The sequence below is a fragment of the Tachysurus vachellii genome, chromosome 14 (genome assembly GCF_030014155.1).
Source record: "Tachysurus vachellii isolate PV-2020 chromosome 14, HZAU_Pvac_v1, whole genome shotgun sequence".
Taxonomy (NCBI): Eukaryota; Metazoa; Chordata; class Actinopteri; order Siluriformes; family Bagridae; genus Tachysurus; species Tachysurus vachellii.
This window is the reverse complement of record NC_083473.1, coordinates 16920093-16941588: the sequence shown is the minus strand read 5'-3', so window position 1 is coordinate 16941588 and position 21496 is coordinate 16920093. Positions and strand designations below refer to the sequence as shown.

Genomic DNA, 21496 nt, shown 5'->3' with positions numbered 1-21496 from the left:
CCTCAAGCCTGCATGGCAGTGAGTGTTATTAAGCATCTCTACCATACCTATCAAACCCTGTTGCTGCAGGTTACTAAAGCAATCATTTAAAAAAATCATCAAACCTGAACTCAAAGCTAATTGTCCCATTTAAAAGCATTCGCTGGATTATAATGACCAAAATTACACCATGGATTGAATCCTTCTTAATCAAACAAGTTACATTAAGATTGTTACAGCCATCGTGCATCGAATGTTTATATATACTTTTCCCCCCATTATCCATAATCCACAAGCAAGAAAAAGCAACTTGGAAGTGAGATATGAGACTAAAATGCTGGTACATCGTCTCTCACCTCAGCCATCAGTGTCTGCTTTTATTTTTTTTATCATGTAGCTGGAAACGAGGTCACTGTATAAATCTGATAATGCTTGACGTCTCGAATTGTAGCATTCGTTTGATTTATTTAAAAGCACTGCCTCTATGACAGGAGTGCATTGTCATACACAGAGAATATTAATCACACAAATTGTGCACAAACACTTTTTGGAGACTGAGCGATATTTACAGCTTACGCCAGAGGGAGATTTGATAACCCAAAGTGGCAGCCACAAAAGCTCCTAATGAGATCCTCTCAGAAAATGGAACAGAGAAAATGCATTGTATTGTATCACCCAACAGCATTTTAATAAATGTTTGAAAAAATAGGTTTTTGACTAATAACTTGTGAGTAACCAGATTAGTGTAGTCAGTTCAGCACGAATTTCTGACACATTCAGGTTTCCTGCTCAAGTGTTTCAAACATATCATTATTCTAAAGAATTTAAGAAACACTTATGTCATATTTAGAATAAAACATTAATCACAATTCTGAAATATCTAATATCTAATAAAAGGTGTCCTTGTGTGTGAGTGTGTGTGATTGTCTTCTGTGATGTGTGTTCATATGGTCCAGGACGTTCTCCACCTTGTGCTCTGAGTCTGCTGAGATAGAGTCCAGGCATGTTACAGTGTTTAGGAAAAGTGGTAGAGAAAATTGATGGATGGATGGATGGATGGATGGATATTCTTAGTTCCTGGATTTGAATATTTATTTTTGTTGCCTAATCAAGCACATACAAGTATGTTAGCTAGCAGTGTTATCATTTAGGTTGGCTTGCTCATGTGTGTATGATCGGTGTGTAAACCAGACTTTTAACAAAAGAACTAACTGTTCCTAAACGGAAATCGAGATTTAACATATTCAGATTGGACAGATAATATGTTTTAAACATTTAAATACAGATACAGAGAGGTGGCACACTTTTAATCTTGCAGAAAGCTTGCATGAAAGGGCATCTGTTTGAGCCTAGATCCCACATAAAGCAGCAAAAAAGCTGTGGGCTTCAGGGACAAAGAAATTTCATGTTCAGTAATGTGAAAGTGCAATTCTCTTTATGAAGCTCATGATCAGAGCCATGCTGGTTGGCTATTTGCATATATTTGGTTATATTAAGTGTTTATATCTTGGAAAATAGAATCAAATCAAACCATTAGAAAATATTGTTTGTTTTTGTACTTGCTTTTGTGTGTGTGTGTGTGTGTGTGTGTGTGTGTGTGTGTGTGTGTGCATGTGTGAGTGTATCATGTTCTGTTATGTGTCTTGACCAGACATACACAAAATGAAAATTCACAAAAAAATATGTTTTTATTTACATAGCCATATCCATATTCCAAAACCCCCCACCACCACTCCCCACCCCCCACCCCCCAAAAAAAACCAAAAAAAAAACCCATTCACTGTGTACAGGGCAGCATACTCTGCTGGTGTCTCAAAAAAATTATTATTTTATTAACTATAAAATGATCAACATGTGCATGTTTTTGTTGTTTTTATATAAGCGTTCTCCATCCACGGAAAAAAAAACCTCCCTGAAAAAATGATGATGCCACATAAATGACACCACTGCAGTCTAGCATCAGTGTAGATTTTGAGCTTGAGCTTTCCAGTGAATTTATCAGATCTTTCTGAAATGCATCAAACTCAGAAATTTACATTCCTTTAGCAGGCAGCTTGATTCAAAACAACTGGGAGAAGTGCTTTCAAGTGTCTATCAATAGATACATCCATTCCAGAAAGTGGTGGGTCTTTACATGCCATTTGAAGACAGCCAGTTCTCATCTGTTCGGATACCTAGGGGAGGTTTATTCCACCACCTCGCTGCCAGAACAGAGAAGTGTTGTGATGCACATCTTCCTTTGCACCCTGAGAGATGTGGGTTCAGGCAGAAATTGACTCAGAAATGAGTAACTCTAGTAACAAAGGTTCAACGGGACGTTGATTAAGACTCAAGTGAGGATGTATGTATATAGGTTTAGGTGTTAAAATCATAAATAATAAAAATTGATATTGCATTTTTTGTGAATGAAGATTTTTTTTTCCTAGCTGCACTCTCTTTTTGGTAGATTTTGAACTGCATTTGAATTTCCCAAACTGAAACTAGCGCTAGACTGATATTGTTGGTTTTAGTTCTGCTAATTCTGACCCTTTGTACCTGCTAAGTACATATTGATCCGGTTATTATGGAGAGAACAGTAAAGACAGGCAGTTGGCACTCACAACCCCAGTTTATGAGATAGTGTCTGTCTGGAGTTTCACATGTTCTCCCTTGGTCCAGGTTTCCAACATCATGTGGGTAGGTAGATTGGCTAATTGAAGTTGCCTCTAGGTGTAAATTAGTGTTCAGGAACTATACATGGTGTCCTGTGATGGAATGGAGTCTAATCCTGAGTGTATTCTGGATTCTAAATGAAAGAATGGATTATTCATTTGGTTAATCCACCAAGCATATTTGTGGAGCACCAAACAGTTAATCCTGGAGTCTATAAAGCCTATTGACCAACACACACATTGCTTTTCACTTATTTATCTGATTTCTGCAGAATTATCTATATGAAATGAGGCAAACCTGCGCACCTTGCTTTTATAATCACACACACACACACACACACACATATATATATATATATATATATATATATATATATATATATATATATATATATATATATATATATATATATATATATGGTTATAATGGTTAACATGGGTGATGGTGTTGGGTCAGTTTCAGCCTTCTATGTAGAACATTTGAGATTTGACATGTTAGTTCCTGTTTTTACTAATATTGTACAGTAGCTTTGATAAACCAGCCTCTCTCTCTCTCTCTCTCTCTCTCTCTCTCTCTTTCTCTCCCTCGAAAAAAGCAGGCTGACATTTTAAAGAGATTCCGGAAAAGGTCTTTCCCCTGCTGGGAGATTTTGACTATAACAAAGTGCTTACAGCTGAGACTCATTCCATAAATTTTAAATGAATTTTATAATAAATATCTGCGAAAATGTCACCACATCAACAATTATGGCTTTAACTTTTAATAAACAACACGTTTTTAAATACATTTCTAAGATTGTGTGTTTACTGAGCAAGTGGCTTTGTATGTGCTGTTTCTATGGAAACAGTAATATATTGTATGGAATATAGATCATGTGCATTAATTTTAACCAGTAATTTTAATCATTCATGTTACAGCCACAGCCATGTTCTGAGACGTGAATTTATACAAAAATAATGCGACAATTATCTGAATCATTATAAGGTGCTGAAGATGCTGAAGATGTTGGTGTTATTCACTACCAGGTGTCTAGTAAATCGTTTAAAGTGAAAAACAAACAACATATTTTACATAATGGCGACAGGTGACTTATATCTTTTAACAGTTCAGTGCAAAATATGTACATGGTTATTTATTATTATGAGCTGAATAAACCACATTGAGTTTAGCAGTTAAACTACATAGGAAAAGTAATTGATGTATAATGTGTCCTCAGATTAAATATTTAAAAACATGTAGCTGGAGTTTTTCTAATCCCTGTTTAGTTGTTGTCTTGCTACTGAAGTAATTACAGAAATACAGAGTAAAGACCACAACTAAACAGGGTATTACTGGGAGAATGTTCTCCAGGGTCTGGTTACCATGGTGATAATTAAGGGAACACAGAGCTAAGACTGATAGCAGATGAGAAAAAAAAGAAGAAGGAAGTAGTAATCCAATTAAAATCTTACATGCACTAGATATAGGAATAGTGTGATGAGATACTAGAAAGGTAAATTACTTCACAATATTTTGCAGGAGCGAAACTGCAGTGGCAATAAAACAAACATCGGAGTAGAAAGAAGTGGGCTGGAGCAGAACAATAACATGGTATCACAAAGGAGAGCAATAACCACAATCTGTTTCTAGTTCTTTTATTGTTATATTCACGTCAGATCACAAACATACATACGTAAAAAAATATTAATAAAAGATAAATAACTAGAATCACAAGGTTACTGTTTTATTAATGATAAAATTCTATTCCTAACTTGGTAAAAGTAAAATATATTTAAGAAAGTATTAGTATTCTAAGTAACTTTACACGTTTACAGGACTTCACCTTAACATTATAAAAAAAATCATCTTAATGTTAATAACATGCAGATTGTTCAGTCACCAGTTATTTCTTCACCCATGTGACAGATATATGAGATCAGCTCAGCTTTGTGGTTGAAATTGGTTAATATTGAAAGTGAGTTTTTAGCTGTTTTGTTGAGAGAAATAAGGTTAAAGTGGACATTTCAATCAAAAACTTTTTTACTTGACAAATTAAAAATAAAAAATGTGGTCAAGATGTTAATAATAATAATAATAATAATAATAATAATAATAACAATAATAATAATAAGAATTATTATTATTATTATTATTATTATTATTATTATTGTTGTTGTTATTATTATTATTAATAATAATAATAACAACAATAATAATAATAATAATAATAATAATAATAATAATAATAATAATAATAGGGGGCACGGTGGCTTAGTGGTTAGCACGTTCGCCTCACACCTCCAGGGTCGGGGTTCGATTCCCACTTCCGCCTTGTGTGTGTGGAGTTTGCATGTTCTCCCCGTGCCTCGGGGGTTTCCTCCGGGTACTCCGGTTTCCTCCCCCGGTCCAAAGACATGCATGATAGGTTGATTGGCATCTCTGGAAAATTGTCCGTAGTGTGTGATTGCGTGAGTGAATGAGAGTGTGTGTGTGCCCTGCGATGGGTTGGCACTCCGTCCAGGGTGTATCCTGCCTTGATGCCCGATGACGCCTGAGATAGGCACAGGCTCCCCGTGACCCGAGGTAGTTCGGATAAGCGGTAGAAGATGAATGAATGAATAATAATAATAATAATAATAATAATAATAATAATAATAGTAGTAGTAGTAGTAGTAGTAGTATTTATTGTGAGCTAGTCTTCCTTTATTTTGTTCTTTAGACTTCTTTCTCAGAAATGTTTATTTAAATGGGCCTTTTTGTTATTTACATATTGTACGTTATTTAAAATATAGTAGTGTAATTGACTGCATAAATGCATTGTTTTTTTTTTACAGTGCATACTTTAACGTGTCTGAGTTCTTGAATCCTTCTCAGACAGTTAACAGAAAATACTGTTTTATATAACTCTTAAAATGTTAATACAGCAGCGATGCTGGTACGTATCATGAACATTATGTAAAAATGTTCTCAGCAAACCCTCAAGCGTGACAGATTGTACGTTCAATATAACCAGATGTTTATAAATCCATTTAGAAATGTGCTAGAATTATTAGCTGGGCAGCAGCAGTGTATGTCATTCATCTATGCCCAGATACTGTGCTGTTTTTTGTCACATCTCTCACCTGACTAATACAACATCTGTTAGGAGTTTTGTCTCTTTTTCTCTTGCTGTGTGTGTCTCTGTGTGTGGGATATTAGTTTATATGTTGGTGGGTGGGTGTCTGTCTGCTTCAGTAGATTCGACACGTTAACACAGAAAAGTCTGCGTCTGATGTGCGTGTTTAAGGTTACCTTGTGTTCACTACGTGTAATGATATCACTGCTCTCCATAATACAGCTGTTTCATATTCCAGACTCTTTGTTTCTTCGGGTGTTTAAAAATTCATACACTACAGTATTATTGTATACATTTTGTTATGTGTGAATAAAAGAGCTTTTTGTGTAAACAGACATCCAGGAGAGACACAATGCTTCTGTCTTCAGAGATTAAGATATGTATAGCAAATTAATGGATAGAAAAAAAACCTCAAGAAATATTTCCTAACACCTACAAAGCTTTAGTACATGTTTTATCATAATGAGAACAACTGTGCCTGTAAACACGAGAGAGAAAAAAGATAGGGACACAAAACAGGTGCTATTTTTAGGTCTAAGTGTTTAGTTGTGTTCCAAGAACAGTTACTGCTCTGATGGGAAATTCATGAACGCTCCAGACAGTGTGAATTTGTACTGAAATGCAAGTTGACGCCAACATCATCTCGTGTTGAATCAGAATCTATTATTTAGATTAGACTTTACAAGATGTTAATACAGAAATAGAGATGTAATGAAGAGCTCACTTTAGGAGTTAACACAGTAAAAGGTATCATTTTGTCTCCTGAATAAGGAGAATGAGAAGGATGTTCGTAACTCAATGCTACAGTATGCTATTACTCTCTCTTTTATTAGTCAGAGCTCAGTAAGAGGTCAAACTGATCGGTGGACTTTAGACACAAGATAAACTAAACAGGTTCTGAAAGCACTTGACCTTGAGTTCTCGATGTGGACAGATATACAGGAAACAATGCGATTTATACCAGAGGTTACAAATCAGCAGCACTATGCATTTTAGCTGTAGTTTTTCAGCTCTTCTGCTCTATAAAATGTTAGGTTTGGTGACCCCTTCTACACTGAAATCACCAGCTTTAATAGCAGAGGCAGGTCCTGAGGTAGACACTTTGAATTACAGTTCTGTTTCTCTTTGAAGGAACTGCCACACTTATACAGAGAAGCAATGCTGAAACAAAAGGCTACTGTACATACAAGAGCTTAGGTGCCTTTCATTTTTAATTTGATATGGAAATGTCGTGATATATTTCATAAAATGTCAACAAGTACTGAATGATATTTCATGACTCAGGAGTGAATATAAACATTGATGACACTGATTACAGAAATGTGTATTGAGCTACACAAACACATATGCACTATTTACATGCAGAGATTTTCACCTCTTCGTGCTTACAGTGTGTCACTTTTTGTTGATCCAGTTTTTCTACCTACTGCATATACTTTTATTTATATTTATTTCTTTACTTTTTGTTTAAATGCTCATGTTTTGTTTAAATGCCTGTCTTATACATTTTGTGTCTCCTGGGTCTTGTTTGTCCTCCCTGTATATCCTGCTGAGTTGAGGTGCTGAGACACAAGAATTATACTTCTTGTGCTGAATGTAAAAAAATAAAAGAATTGAACCTCGAACGTTGAGTGTGTAGGAAAAAATGGGACGGGATTCAATATCTTTCACCACACAACAACTGTTTTGGTCTTTCGATCAAGCCTGACCAGCTGTATCTTCTGTTCTGACAGGTGGAGTGTCAGATTGCTGCAGCCATGACAACATCAGCTGGACACGCGACATGATGTCTGAGCTCAGCTGAAGCTGTCCATCCTCCTCCGGCCATCCTCTCATGGGGGAGGACAAAAAGATGAGTGTCACTAGATGTCGGTCCTTCAACCTTTTGGCCATCATTGTGCTCCTGTTTTCCTCAGCAGGTACGGCAATTGATACCCTTAAGGAGACTGAAGAAATATTAGTGGATGATATAAATTTTACAGATTCTGCTTCAACAAGTCTTTACTCAAACATTTAGAGAAACTCTTTACCTTTCTTTTAATAATGTCATTTTTACACAAAATGTTGCAATACTAATGGCAACACACAAATTAGAAAGATGACCGATGATCATACTGAAAAACAAAACAAAACCAAAAAAACAAGCAGAATTCTGTAAAGTTGCTTTTTGGTCATTTCTCTTGTCACAATACAAAAGAAACTGAAATTGTTTTTGCTCATGGAGGGTGCCAATAATTCTGCAGTTTCAGTCTGTATGTGTGTCACTGTGGCATTTGTGTGAGCACGGCTTCTTGGAGGAAACTAGTGTCTAATTGTTAAGCCTCATAGTTTATCCACTTTTAAACACAGGTAGTCATTCATTCATTCATCTTCTACCGCTTATCCGAACTACCTCGGGTCACGGGGAGCCTGTGCCTATCTCAGGCGTCATCGGGCATCAAGGCAGGATACACCCTGGACGGAGTGCCAACCCATCGCAGGGCACACACACACACTCTCATTCACTCACGCAATCACACACTACGGACAATTTTTCCAGAGATGCCAATCAACCCACCATGCATGTCTTTGGACCAGGGGAGGAAACCGGAGTACCCAGAGGAAACCCCGAGGCACGGGGAGAACATGCAAACTCCACACACACAAGGCGGAGGCGGGAATCGAACCCCCCACCATGGAGGTGTGAGGCGAACGTGCTAACCACTAAGCCACCGTGCCCCCCCACACAGGGAGTCTTGTAAACTAAATAATGTTGTTTTGTTCCTATCCTTGAGATCTTACTCATTAGCAAAGACTGAACACAACAAAAATAATTAATGAATAAACACATGGGAGGAAACAAACTGGCCCCTGACTCTAACCTTATTCATAGCTTGTGCTAATGACACATCCGGGAAACAGATTTAACTTCATCTAGCCGGACTTATTTGTAATGAATTATTATTGTAGGTTTTGGAATGAAGCAGGTTTGTATAAAATGTTTAAATGGAAAGGTGTCGACTTTTAAATCTAGTTGATTTGGCAACTTAAAGAAGGTCATTTTTGTTTTTGTATGTTAGAGGAACTACAGAAGAGCTCCTGTGTCTTTTTTTATTCAGGTTAAAAGATCAGATTTTTCTCTATACGTTTTCTTTGACGTAGCTCAGGTGCAGCACATGAAAGAGAGCAGCTGCTGCAGCACTTTCATCTGAGTGGTAATTACTTGAGTTCCTCTGGCTTCCTCCACTTGTTATGAATTTCTCATCTCGTTTTACGTCTGGATCCACTGAAACGTCTTAGGAGTTGAAGGGGTTAATCTTTTGATTTTTGAAACAGTTCTCTCTCTTTATTGAATATTATCTCACCTAGATGTGAAATTTTGTGTTTTGTCAACTTCTAAAACACACGCATTTCGGATGCAAACGCAGGGTTTATTTAAAACACTCGAAGCAGTCAAGTTTTCAAATTCATACAATGAAACAGGCCAAAATCAGCTAACAGACCAAAGCAATCAAACTAGGATAAAAACACAGAATAAGCAGGATCAAGAGCATGATAATGTACAGTAAAACTAGGACTGTGACTGAATGATGGGCCAAATTATTTTGGGGAGTGTGTGTGTGGTTATAAACCAGTGACCAGTGATCATAAGGCCAGTATCTGATGCATACTGTGATGTGCTGTGATGTAATGTTACATAACCTTACATACATAACCTTACATGTTTCCTTACATTCTGTTTCCTGCAGCTCTCTCGGCTCATTTTCGGGTTTGTGAACCTTATACTGACCACAAAGGCCGGTATCATTTTGGCTTCCACTGTCCTCGTCTGTCAGACAACAAGACCTACATGTTCTGCTGTCACCACAACAACACTGCCTTCAAGTACTGCTGCAATGACACTGAGTTTCAAACCATCATGCAGGTCAACCTCACAACCACATTGGATGGGTTTTCACACAAGTAAGTCAGAGAGTCATGTATTTGCTTCTAAATGGCCACAGAAGCGTTGTTCATTTGGTTGGAGGCATTTAATAAACTTCAGATGTCCATTTCTCTCGTAAACGCATGCACATCATCCATTTTTATTCTGTTTCACACAATTTATATGATTTTTATATTATTTTTTCTTTTACCCCACATTATCCGAAGATTATTTTAAGATTAGTATAAGCTAACATGCCTGACCCATTTTCAGTGACATTAAGTTTTCTCTACATTCCTTGCTGACTTCACAGCACTGTTAAATCCTTCCCACTGAGAACACAGCAAATAGTGAAAGCTCCAGATGGATGGTGGAGCAAGTAACTGACATTTAGATAGCATGAGACATAGATAGAGGGATTTTCAACCTGGCACCAACCCCATGCAGCCCACACAGATAGAAAATCAAGATTACATGATAATCCTGGACCTTCCTGCTCTTGGAACAGCATCTTATTTCCTACGCTGTTCTAAGTTTTTGCTGTTGAAATGAAACTGCACATTTTCTGAGATGAACAATGTCAAGTCATGCCTGCGTTTAAAAAAAAAAAGATGCAGAATTAAGTAATTCTGCCCTCGTGTACTCCTTTACCTTTCACCCAATGAAGTTATTATCACAGTTTACCGAGGAGAGAAGTTGTTCTTGTCTCCTACACAGTACGTCTCCCTTATTAATGGTCACGCCAGACGGTGTTCGCCTACTGTGCTCTCAGGCATTATAAAAGCATTGTGTGAGGAAAGGAAACCTGGGGAGAAGCCATTTCATTCACATTTGCGGTCAGCAGGACATAGCCAGTGATATTTATCATTGCCCTTAGGTTACAAAAAAATAGACCCCAGCCTCTCATAATCAGCTCAGCAGTGGAGACTATTTGTCAAAGCAAGCTCGCGCATAACAATGAGAAAAAGTGTTTTATCTACAAACTGTTATGGGAGTTCAGTTAGCACAAGAATAGTACAGAATAGACCAAATGTAAAAGCCAGAAATCATTTAAAAGACATCCATCCATTCATTCATTCATTCATTCATTCATTCATTCATTCATTTATCCTGCTCGGATTGCAGTGGATCCAGGTTTTGTCACATAAACACTGAGCACGAGGCAGGAACTTGATAGAACTAAAATTATCACTTTCTCATTAAAATCCTGTCTTCTTCAAGTACTACTATCTCCAAAAGCAGCACTGATGGGGTTTTGGCAAGAACATAGTTTGTCAAAGCCAAAAATATCTTTATATATAAAGTATGTTGCTTCAGTAAGCTATAAAAATAAGTAAACAAAATAATCAAAGGTCACCCAAGCAAAAGACAACCAGCCATTTTAAACCAGTTTTAGGTCTTGAAGGTCCTAATTCGTTACCATTACTGTGTAGACACTCCTGTTCTTGCCTCATGTCCTCTGTGTTATGTTTCAGTAACTACACAGCACTGGTTGGAGTGTGGATCTATGGCTTTTTCGTCATGGTGCTGCTGGCACTGGACTTCCTCTACTACTCAGCCATAAACTACGAAGTGTTCAGGGTGTACCTGGAGAAGTGGGGGCTTGGGGGTCGCTGGCTGACGCAAGCTCGCAGTCAGTGGCAAAGGCCTGAGCAGGAGGAGAGTCAGGGGCAGCTTTCTCATCCTGGAGCTCCAGCAGGATTATCACACCACCAACAAACACACTTTCACTCCCAGCCCAGACACAGCCTGAAGCCAGAGGCCCAGAGTCCAACACACACACCACACAACACATCAATCGCCTGGTGAGTGCAACACTTTACACCACTCCAGATTTCAGACAGGCTTTATAAAGTGTCTGGTGATTCTTGACATCCAAATTAAGTCTGAGCAAATAATATATTTCCCTTTTACATTTTTGCAATTTTATATCAACCATATACCTAGGCTACCACTGATGTTGACTAAAAAGCAGGCAAATACCCTAAAGCAAGCAAAAAAAATCTTGTGCTATTGCTATTGTTCCAGAAAAAAGCTAAAAGAAATCCCAGTGGTTTGTCAATTAAAATATGTCTCAGGTCCGTTGGTAATTTTATGTTGACTATGCTGGAAGAGTTTTCTTTGATATTAAGTAGGAAGGTACAGGATGACTTTTTACTGTGGAGTTTTATTGTACTTACAGTATTGAAGGCAATGATGCAGTGACAGTTTATTACTCCAAGTGCTATATAACTGCTCCTGCGTCTTCTGTATCTCCGAACCTTTGCAGAAGCTCTATAATAAATGATCAGATGATTTTCACCATGGGAGAACATTTAAATCCAGAGAAATGTACACATGTGCAGAGAGAGACATATGCTCAAGCAATGATAAGAAACAGATGTTAAAATGTTCATACAGATGTTCATATAGATCTATCTCTCCCTGTTGTTACATTACAGCTGTTGCAGACTGCAGAAACAACAAATTTTTGTGATTGTTCTTCATAGACACAAACTCTATGTTGACATACTGCTTTGAATTGTCTGGTTGAGGTCATTGAAGACAGTCTAATCCGGTCCTCAGGGACCATTAGAGGAATTAATAGAACTGGTTCCAAGCCTGAAGAAAACATCTGCTGTAGGGGTGAAGACTTGTAAGATAGGTCACTGACTAAAATATAACTTAATGTCTTATTTGATTGCTTATGGTGTACTTGGGAATTGAAGCAAACAACTTAGATAGACAGAGTATGCTAAGCCAGTTTGATGTCACTGTATAGGAGTGCTGCAAGATATTTATTTTTTCTTTTCCTGGTATGGGTATGGCATGAGAAAGCACTTGAAATAGCTTTACATGGCAAGTTTTTGTGTATTGTGCCATTAGCATAACAAGAGGCAACCCCTGGGAATGTTAACAGGGAACAGGATTGTTCTGCTGTTTATTATTTCATTGTGTTCCATCAGCTTGCAGCCTGTGTAAAGTAAAATTGAGGTGATCTGAAGGCAACTGAAGGTGATGGTGGTGTTGTAATGTTTGTTGTTGGTGGGCTTGTGTGTTTGACTGTCCCTGGAATCTTTGCACAGATCTTTTTACGGGTTCAGACCATGAGTTACACACATTACAAACGTATATATAACATCCTGTTTAACCCTACTATAGTGGAAAATGCCACATGGATTACATAGTCACAGGAATGATATTCATCCAAGGATAATGCTTAAAAGTGTTCAGAAATGAGTACACTTGCACCACTGGGAGAGAGAGACAGTGTTAACATGGAGAAAGTGAAGGGTGGATCCAAGGATCGAGAGCGGCTCATCTCTAAATAATGAATTGGAAATACTCCTCATACAGTGACATGTCATAGTAGATACTGAGGGTCCAGCTCATGTATAGACCATGATAAGGAGCTCAACATGTCTTTCCTCTTGGTGGAAAGTAAGCAATTAACTTGTGATGACACTCTAGTCCTTAGAATGTTCTGCGCTTCTAGCAGTGCTTTGGATTTATTTTTTTTGTACATATTGTGTTTTGTACATATTTGCAGATCAATAGTAGCTCAGAGGTTAATGGCTCTGGGTTATTGATCAGCAGGTCAGGGGTTCAAGCCCCAGCACTGCCAAGCTGCCCCTGTTGGGCCCATGAGCAAGACTCCAGGGCCCGTATGCATAATGATTCTAAGAATGATCTCAGAGAGCTCCTAATTTGTTTATAAATGTTTAGCAAGGAATCTTATCTTAAAAGAGATGACCAATCTCAGAGCAACATTGAGCAAGGACAATACAACAACTTCTATCTTAGAGAGGAGGCAGGGCTGACCCTGTTACTAGGTATGACACATTCTTTTGTAGACTGTGATTGGACCACTTTTAAAATAAGGTCTATTATAAACCTTCACTTTGTCTCTATGTTAAGATATTTGAGTCTATATTGTGTATGGATTACATTCGTGACTGATCATATGCGTTAACATGTTAGCTCTAATATGATTGGTCACAATCCCTACACAATCTAAACTGTAGCATTTTATTAACTCACTATCATTAATAAATATTGTATGTAATGCATTTCTTCTCGCCTATTTTCTCCTCTGTTAAAGAAACCTTTAAGCCTCTTAAAAGTCCTCCTCTCTAGCACGTCCTGGAACTTCAAAATGTTTTACATGGTGCCATCGAATCCACAGCAGTTCATGGTCCAATTAAAACCCAGATCTTGTAAATGTTCTTACTGGGACATTAAGAATAGGAGTGAAAATCTCATTAGATTAATGAACATAGTGCTAATGTATGTCTAATCTAATAATCTGAAGGTCAGTGCACATATTTGTATGGCAAATTGTATTAAGCCAGCACTAGGAGGCAAGGAAATGATTGCACCACACAGGTGGGTTCAGGATAGTTCATAGTGAAAAAACTGTCTCACTAGGGAAGGCTTTCTGGCTTCTTGTTGTGCTCATCAGTCATCACTGAATGTGAACATTTGTGACTAGCAAGCTGTTTAGACCGCTGTGCTTTGGCTTGATTCTGCTTTGTATCAAGGTCTAAAAGTGCTAGCTGAGCTCAGCATGTCAGCATTATTCAGTTTCAGACACTGTGTGGTGAGTGAGATCTCACACAGGCTAGTAATGCTAACAAGTGGAAACTGACTTTAATGGAGACTCTGTAGCATTCTACTAAAATGCTCGTACTATAGAGCAAGCAGACTATGCGCAAGAAGAGGGTGAAGGAAGCCTATTTTATTATTAAAGGAAAAGATAACTCAGTGTCAACCTTGGTGTTTGAGGCAGGAGACAAGAAGAAAGCATCAGATCTGAATGAACATGGTATTTATTGCATATTCTGTCTCATGCATCCTTAGATGCGTAAAATTTAGAAAATCAAAGAAGGTGTAGAAAATGTCCAACAGAAATATTTAATACTCTAACCTTAACTGAAGCATTTAGCTGAGTGTGAATGAAAGAGTCCAGTGGCAAAAAACAGTAAAAACTGCAAGTACTAAATTACTTTATTTAGTGTTTGAATTTCATAAGCATCTTCTGTACCCCTTCATCTAATATTTTTAATACTATTTTTTCTAATATTCTTCACATACAATGAATGACCTTATGCTTATAATTTCAAGAATTACGTCATCACTATGTAATATAGTTAGAGTCAAGCTCAATGAATTTTCCTGCCAGCTCCAACAATCAAGAAAGTAAATTAATAAAGCTATTGTTATGCTAAAGCACTAGTTAGTACAACTTTTCTAGACCAAACACGTTACTTACAACAAAACCAAAAAATGGCATCTTAGCAAGTGAAAATTAATAATATCTAGAAAAACTAATTTCTAGATATTTCTAGACTTATTTCAACATTTAAAAAGGTACTTTGTTAATTTTAAGCATTTATTTATAGACAAAGTTAAATTAACTGTCAAAGAACAAGAAAATTAAAAGTTTGACTGGGGTAAAAATATCTAGAAATAGGTTTAATAAACTTGTCTTAGAGATTATAGATAAATGCTGAAGGAGAATAGACTACAAATGATCATCATGAATTGAACAATAGAGCAGATAAACATTCTGCACTGTTGCAGGTGATGAATATATGTATAGTTACTAGAGTTTTACACTAACATTGGGATGGTAACTGTAAATAATTTCTTTTCATGAGAATAGACAGAATAAATTTGTTGTGAAGAAAAAAAGATTTTGCATATGTTGTAAATATTTATTCTTTGTAAATAAGATAACAAGCCAGCATTAGTATAGTCTGGCTCTAGGCCATGCGGCAGTGTCTCTACAGACCAGTGCAGGGCAGGCAGGTTAAATCTAGCATCTCAACTGAGGACTGAGAGCCAAATGGTCTGGCTTACAGTCAGTTACAGACTTCTAAGAGCCCAATGGGATTCAGTATGAAGCTGACGAAATAGTACTTGGCTGGCCTGTGAGAGATGGGGCAGTCACAACTTGGGACATGCCATTATTCTAGCTAAAAATACACCATAAACCAAAACAGACAGTACAAGGCAATGGAAGTGCTCCTTCTGGACATTTATATCAGTAACTATGCCATGCTTCTTTCACTAATGCTGGGAAACTGCAGAAGAGAAATGCTTCACATGAGGAGTGTCCAGTCTGACACCTGAGACTAATGAAACTGATTAAACAGGTGGAATCAGGTGTGGCTCCTGTATGTAGACTCGCACCCACACCGGCCCTTTGCAAATAAGATCGAACACTCCTTCTTTACGTGATCATCATTATCTACAGATTTTAAAGCCATGACCCCTATAAATAGATCTCGGCTGTCTCTGAAAAGATCTTAAAGCAAGAATGATAATATAAGTATTCATAATTAGAATATTAGAATAAGTTATAAACAAACTTTAATACTGATAATATTCTCATTTATTTGTTAATTTTCAATTTCAGAAGGTCAGATAAAAAGAATTAAAGCATGCATTTCATTTAAGTAATAGTTTTATACATCATTCTACGATTTTTCTAACATAAAAATAATCATTTGATGATAATTAAATCACATTTGATTTCTTTACCTGATGCTCTAAAGTATTTCTAGTAATCAATATTTTTATTTTGTATATATACATGGGTAAATAATCTCACTACAGATATAAAAAGAGACAAAAACATCCTGTATATTTATTGTTAACTCTGCGATAATGCCTTACCCAGCAGCACCATCGGGACTGAAAAAAACCCCCAAATTTTAACAAATATTTATCACATCCAAAATTCTTTTTTTCTTTGTATTGAATGTAAGGGAAAATATGTGCAATCTATTCTAGTTAGCACAGCATGCAGACTCTTCAGCCACACAGTGTGTTGAATTGAACTTCATAAAAAACTCATCGTCTTTGTTCTTACTCTTAACTATCACCATTATGGGATGAGGATACGACTAGAACACAGTGTAACGTGGCTCCTTTCACAGAACGAACTGACAAGACACTGAGTGTGCATTGTAGATACAGTACCATAACACGTCATATCATAAGTCTAATACTAGTGTTGAATCAGTTACTCGAGCTAAATTACTGTACAACACCATGTGTGAACATGAACTAATTAGTAGGAGTTGACTGAAAGACGGAAGATTAATGTGTTTTATTCAACATTGGAATGTTATTTATCACATTTTACTTCATATAAACCATTTTCAGTACTCCCTGCACTGCCCCTCCTGAGCATTATGTGTGAATACTTTTGGATCTTTGACCTAAGAACACATTTTTGATGAAATAGGCTAATATTTTGATATATAAGCTATGATGCAATTCTTTACTGGAAATTTCATTTATGGACACGGTTTATTATTCTATTATATTGAACATGTTTAATAAAGATAAAACAGCAAAGGTATAGCAACATGTGTCAAGAATCAAATTTGTTAAACCAATTATACAATGAGAATCATTTATTGAATGCTAACATTGCTAATTCATTGCTAAGAGTGCACTGTAAGCACTTAATTGTAGTTTAATCCACATCTTCACAGAAAGCTGTAACTGATAGAATCATGATCTCATTTACTTTAAAAATGCAAATGTTTTCAGGGACGTGACTCGATGGCAGATTGAGTGCACTCCAGCTTTCTACAATAATCTTGAGTCATTTTATGCTTAAGCACTCTCCTACTTGACTGAGGTCTGGCTGGGAACCAATTCATATTAGTTCTGCCCTAAAACACATGAAACTAGATGCCACATTTTTCCTGATTTTTTCTTATTACAGAGCAGCTGAATCTAATCATAGCAAAGCGACAGCTGCCCTCTTGTGTGTATGTGCTTACAAATACCCTGTGATGGGGTTGTGCCCCTGTGATTGACAGGGGAGAGTGTAGGGACATCCCCTTTACAGACAATTTGCTCTCTCGGACTGCCAATTATGCATACAGTTCATGTAAAAAAAAAAACCACACAAAACCCTAAAACCACTTATCTCTCACACAAGTTTTGAGAATTTTAATTTGACAAGATCAGGCTCCAGCCAAGAAACCACAAATGATATCAAATTGTTAAGTGGGGCAAAAAGTTGCTTTTGTGAGAGAAAAAAAATTGGGACAGACAAAAAAGTAAGGACTTTAATAGAGTGAGCAGATGCAGAAAGACTTTAGGATTTGCACACGAGACAGACAGTGGAAAAAAAAGAAAAAGAATGGTTATGAACTACAATTGATCCAAGATGTTAAAATCATTAAAAAAAACAAAAAAATAAAAACATCAAGGACTATTAGCCTTCTTACTGTACAATTTTCACCTCGTTACATAAACATAAAAGCATATTACAAATGAAAGATGAAAGTCTGTAGATCACTGTCCTGTTTATCTCTGCAGGTTGTTAAAAGAAATTGCCAGACTTTGTAATTTGAGTATGTTGGTTTGTGCTGTGATTTAAATTAATGTAAACAGAAATCAGAAGATCGGTATATGGTGTGTATAATTAAAAGGAAGAGAAACATCTTCAACTACAATTAAAACTGTTTCATAATTCTTTTGAATGTTCTGCAACCAGCTTTCAATTATAATATGAAATTTTCACTGAACACACCTGGAGTGTAATTTCTTTTATTCTGTTGGTTGTGATGTTGATTGTAGGATTGAAGGATTAACCATTGTCCTGATAGATGCTTCCTTACAGTGTTCTGATATATGCTTCCTACTAAAATACTTACCTAATTTTGGTTAAGTTTTTTTTTTATAAGTAAGAGAAATAGAAACTATTAATGGAAATTCCTACTCTCAGTGTTTACAATGATTTATAATCCCACTCTCAGTGTTTACAATGATTTATAATCCCACTCTCAGTGTTTATAATGATTTCTAATCTCTCTCTCAGTGTTTATAATGATTTATAACCCCAACCTGTGTTTACAATGATTTCTAATCTCACTCTCAGTGTTCTTAATGATTTCTAATCCCACCCTGTGTTTATAATGATTTATAATCCCACTCTCAGTGTTTATAGTGATTTATAATCAGACTCTCTCAGTGTTTATAATGATTTATAATTCAATTTCAGTGTTTCTAATTATTTATAATCCAACTCTCAGTGTTTATAATGATTTATAATACCACTCTCAGTGATTTTATTAATATATAATCCCACTCTCTGTGTTTATAGTAATTAATAATCCAACTCTCAGTGTTTATAATGATTTATAATCCCACTCTCAGTGTTTATACTGATTTATAATCAGACTCTCTCAGTGATTATAATGATTTATAATCCCACTCTCAGTGTTTATAATGATTTATAATCCCACTCAGTGATTTTATTAATATATAATCCCACTCTCTGTGTTTATAGTAATTAATAATCCAACTCTCAGTGTTTGTAATGATTTATAATCCCACTCTCTGGTGTTTTATAATGATTTCTAATCCCCCCTCAGTGTTTATGATTTATAATCCCACTCTTAGTGTTTATAATGATTTATAATCCCACTCTCAGTGTTTATAATGATTTATAAGCCTTCTCTCAGTGTTTATAATAATTTATAATTTCACTCTTTGGTGTCACCCAGATGAGATTGATGTTCCCTTTTCAGTCTGGTTCCTGTCAAGGTTTCTTCCCCATGTTGTCTCAGGGAGTTTATCCTCACCACCAATTTATATTTATATGATTCTATAAAGCTGCTTTGTTAAAAGTGATTTAAAAAATCTAATTTAATTGAATCAAATTGAACTGAAGAGAAGGAAAAAAGATTTTAAAACTTCCAGCTGATGATTAAATCTCACATCACATTATTTACTTTTCTTCTAAGAATTATAAAGGAACTACACAGCAAATCTAATAAGAAATGGATGGATTATTTAGAACACAAGTCTAGACCCCTGGGAGTTTATATGGGTTGAATATGAAGATGATGATGAATCTAGTTCATGCTCAGTACAGCGCATGCCAGGCCTTTAATCATACTGATTGTGTATTCTTTCCTGTTTTTCCCAAAAAGATGCCAGATGATCGGAGAACATCTAAGAGGAATGTTTAGAAGAAAATAAAGTTTGTGCCTCAGACCTCAGAGAATACCCCTCTTGGTAGTGAATGCTGGTTCGAGCGCATCTCCACTTCCAGCTGTCTCTCTTCAAGCACAACCATCTCTAATCATCTGTTCTTCTCTATGGATTTCCCATCAGACTCAGCCAGAGAAACACTAAAGAATCACTGGCATGTTTGGTTTGTACACAGAACACGGCAATTAAGGGAACTACATCATAGCTTGAATTTGTAGGGGAAAGAGACAATGACGAAGACGAAGACATCGACGACGATGATAATATGAGACTCTACTGAACTTTTGGAGGATCTAAGGAACTATATTACAGCTTGTCTAGGGCAGGAACACCTTTATATTTAATATTTATATTGTTCACACATTGTTTATGACCTAATCCTGGCTAAATACTGTAACTGTGGTGGTAGGAGCTTTTGTTTTTACATTATTTATGTATTTAATTTAGTGATTATTATGATATTATGAGGGAAGCCCTGTTAGGAACTGTTACTATAATATTTTTTACTGTCTGACGTTCGACTTTCTGCTCCCTTGTAAAATTTGGAAAGATGTATAATAATTACCCAAGAACATTTCACAAGACACGATGGTATATTTTTTTTTAGCAATATTTAATTGTGATGACGCAAACAAGCTGAAACTTTTGTGTCATGGATGGCAAAAGATATTTGTACTGTTCCATAACATGAAACCAGGTGTGATCATAGATGTTGGAGTCAGTTGTGTTCACTTTAATTGTTAGCATATCTGATGGAGATCTTCTGTTTACACAGTCATTAAACTGTGGTGTTTGCATTTCTTTTGTAATCCAAGACTAGGAAATGACTTTAATGACCAAAAGTAGCAGCTTTCATTTACAATCCATGTTTTATCAGTGAATCCATGAGTATGTGTATTTATTACTGTCAGACTGAAGTTACTTTAACATCTGAATGAAATAAAAAAGTATAAAATAATAAACATATCCCCATCTTTGAGCAGTGCAGCATAGTTAGACTTTTAAAAAAAAATGTAGTTGGCATAACTTCTGATTTTATATTATTAAGTTAGAGCTTAATAACAAACATGTATACGATACATCGCACCGTTATGTAAAAGTAGAAAATAACGAGTATCATAAGGAACATGTGACTGATTAAGTAATTATTGTAATCCAGCAACCCATGATTATGGTAAATAAGCATCAAATATATCTGATAAAGCTGAAATCCAATTAACTGTTTTCTAGAGTGGAACGGTATTATCTCATGTTCCACCTTGACATTCGCTGCAGTGATTAGCTCATGCTGGGATTGCAGGAAGGAGATGGACACAGAATGAAAGGGTTGAAAATAAATTTCAAGCATATCTGAAGCAGGATGGTAATTTAATTGGAGATAGGAGATTATTTGTAATTCGGTCTGGTCTAGTACACAGACTGCTAGGCTTGATTCAATCTAGAAACATCCTTTACGGTTTGGGTTTCAATTCAACAAATGTCAAGCTTTTTAGTAGGTATATCAGGTGCAAAGTCGTTAGTCTAATATTAATAAATTACTCTCCTCGGTTTCCACAAACAGGGAACAGCTTGACGTTGTTTATTTATTTATTTTTGTTTGTCTTTTTTTTTTTTTCAAGACAGCCTGTCTTGGCAACAGTTGCCTTAGTAAATCTATACTTGTACACAGCAGCAGTGTAGCTACTGGTACCTTCAAGCAGGGTGTATGGTGTTCCACACACACGCATCCACCCACAAACATGAAGGCAACATGCCACACATATGTGTCATCTTGTGTTTTGTTATTTGGTAGACTGTAAAGCCTTGTACTTGCAGTTGTTAACTTTGTACTGTCACAAATGGACATAGTAAAGATCTATCTT

The 21496-nt window shown here is 36.3% G+C and overlaps 1 protein-coding gene across 2 annotated transcripts in view; it reads left to right on the top strand.

The window, feature by feature from the left end:
- Positions 1–21496, top strand: part of shisal1b (shisa like 1b) — a 45759-nt gene extending 24263 nt beyond the window's left edge. The window contains exons 2-5 of one of the 2 annotated variants that reach the window (XM_060886798.1): positions 7459–7644; positions 9454–9667; positions 11105–11434; positions 19574–21496. In XM_060886798.1, coding sequence (XP_060742781.1) covers positions 7560–7644; positions 9454–9667; positions 11105–11434; position 19574 — 630 coding nt within the window. In that variant the 5' untranslated portion in view covers positions 7459–7559 and the 3' untranslated portion in view covers positions 19575–21496. Of the gene's footprint in view, positions 1–7458; positions 7645–9453; positions 9668–11104; positions 11439–19573 lie in introns of those variants that run through there. The other variant, XM_060886797.1, reaches the window with a different exon arrangement.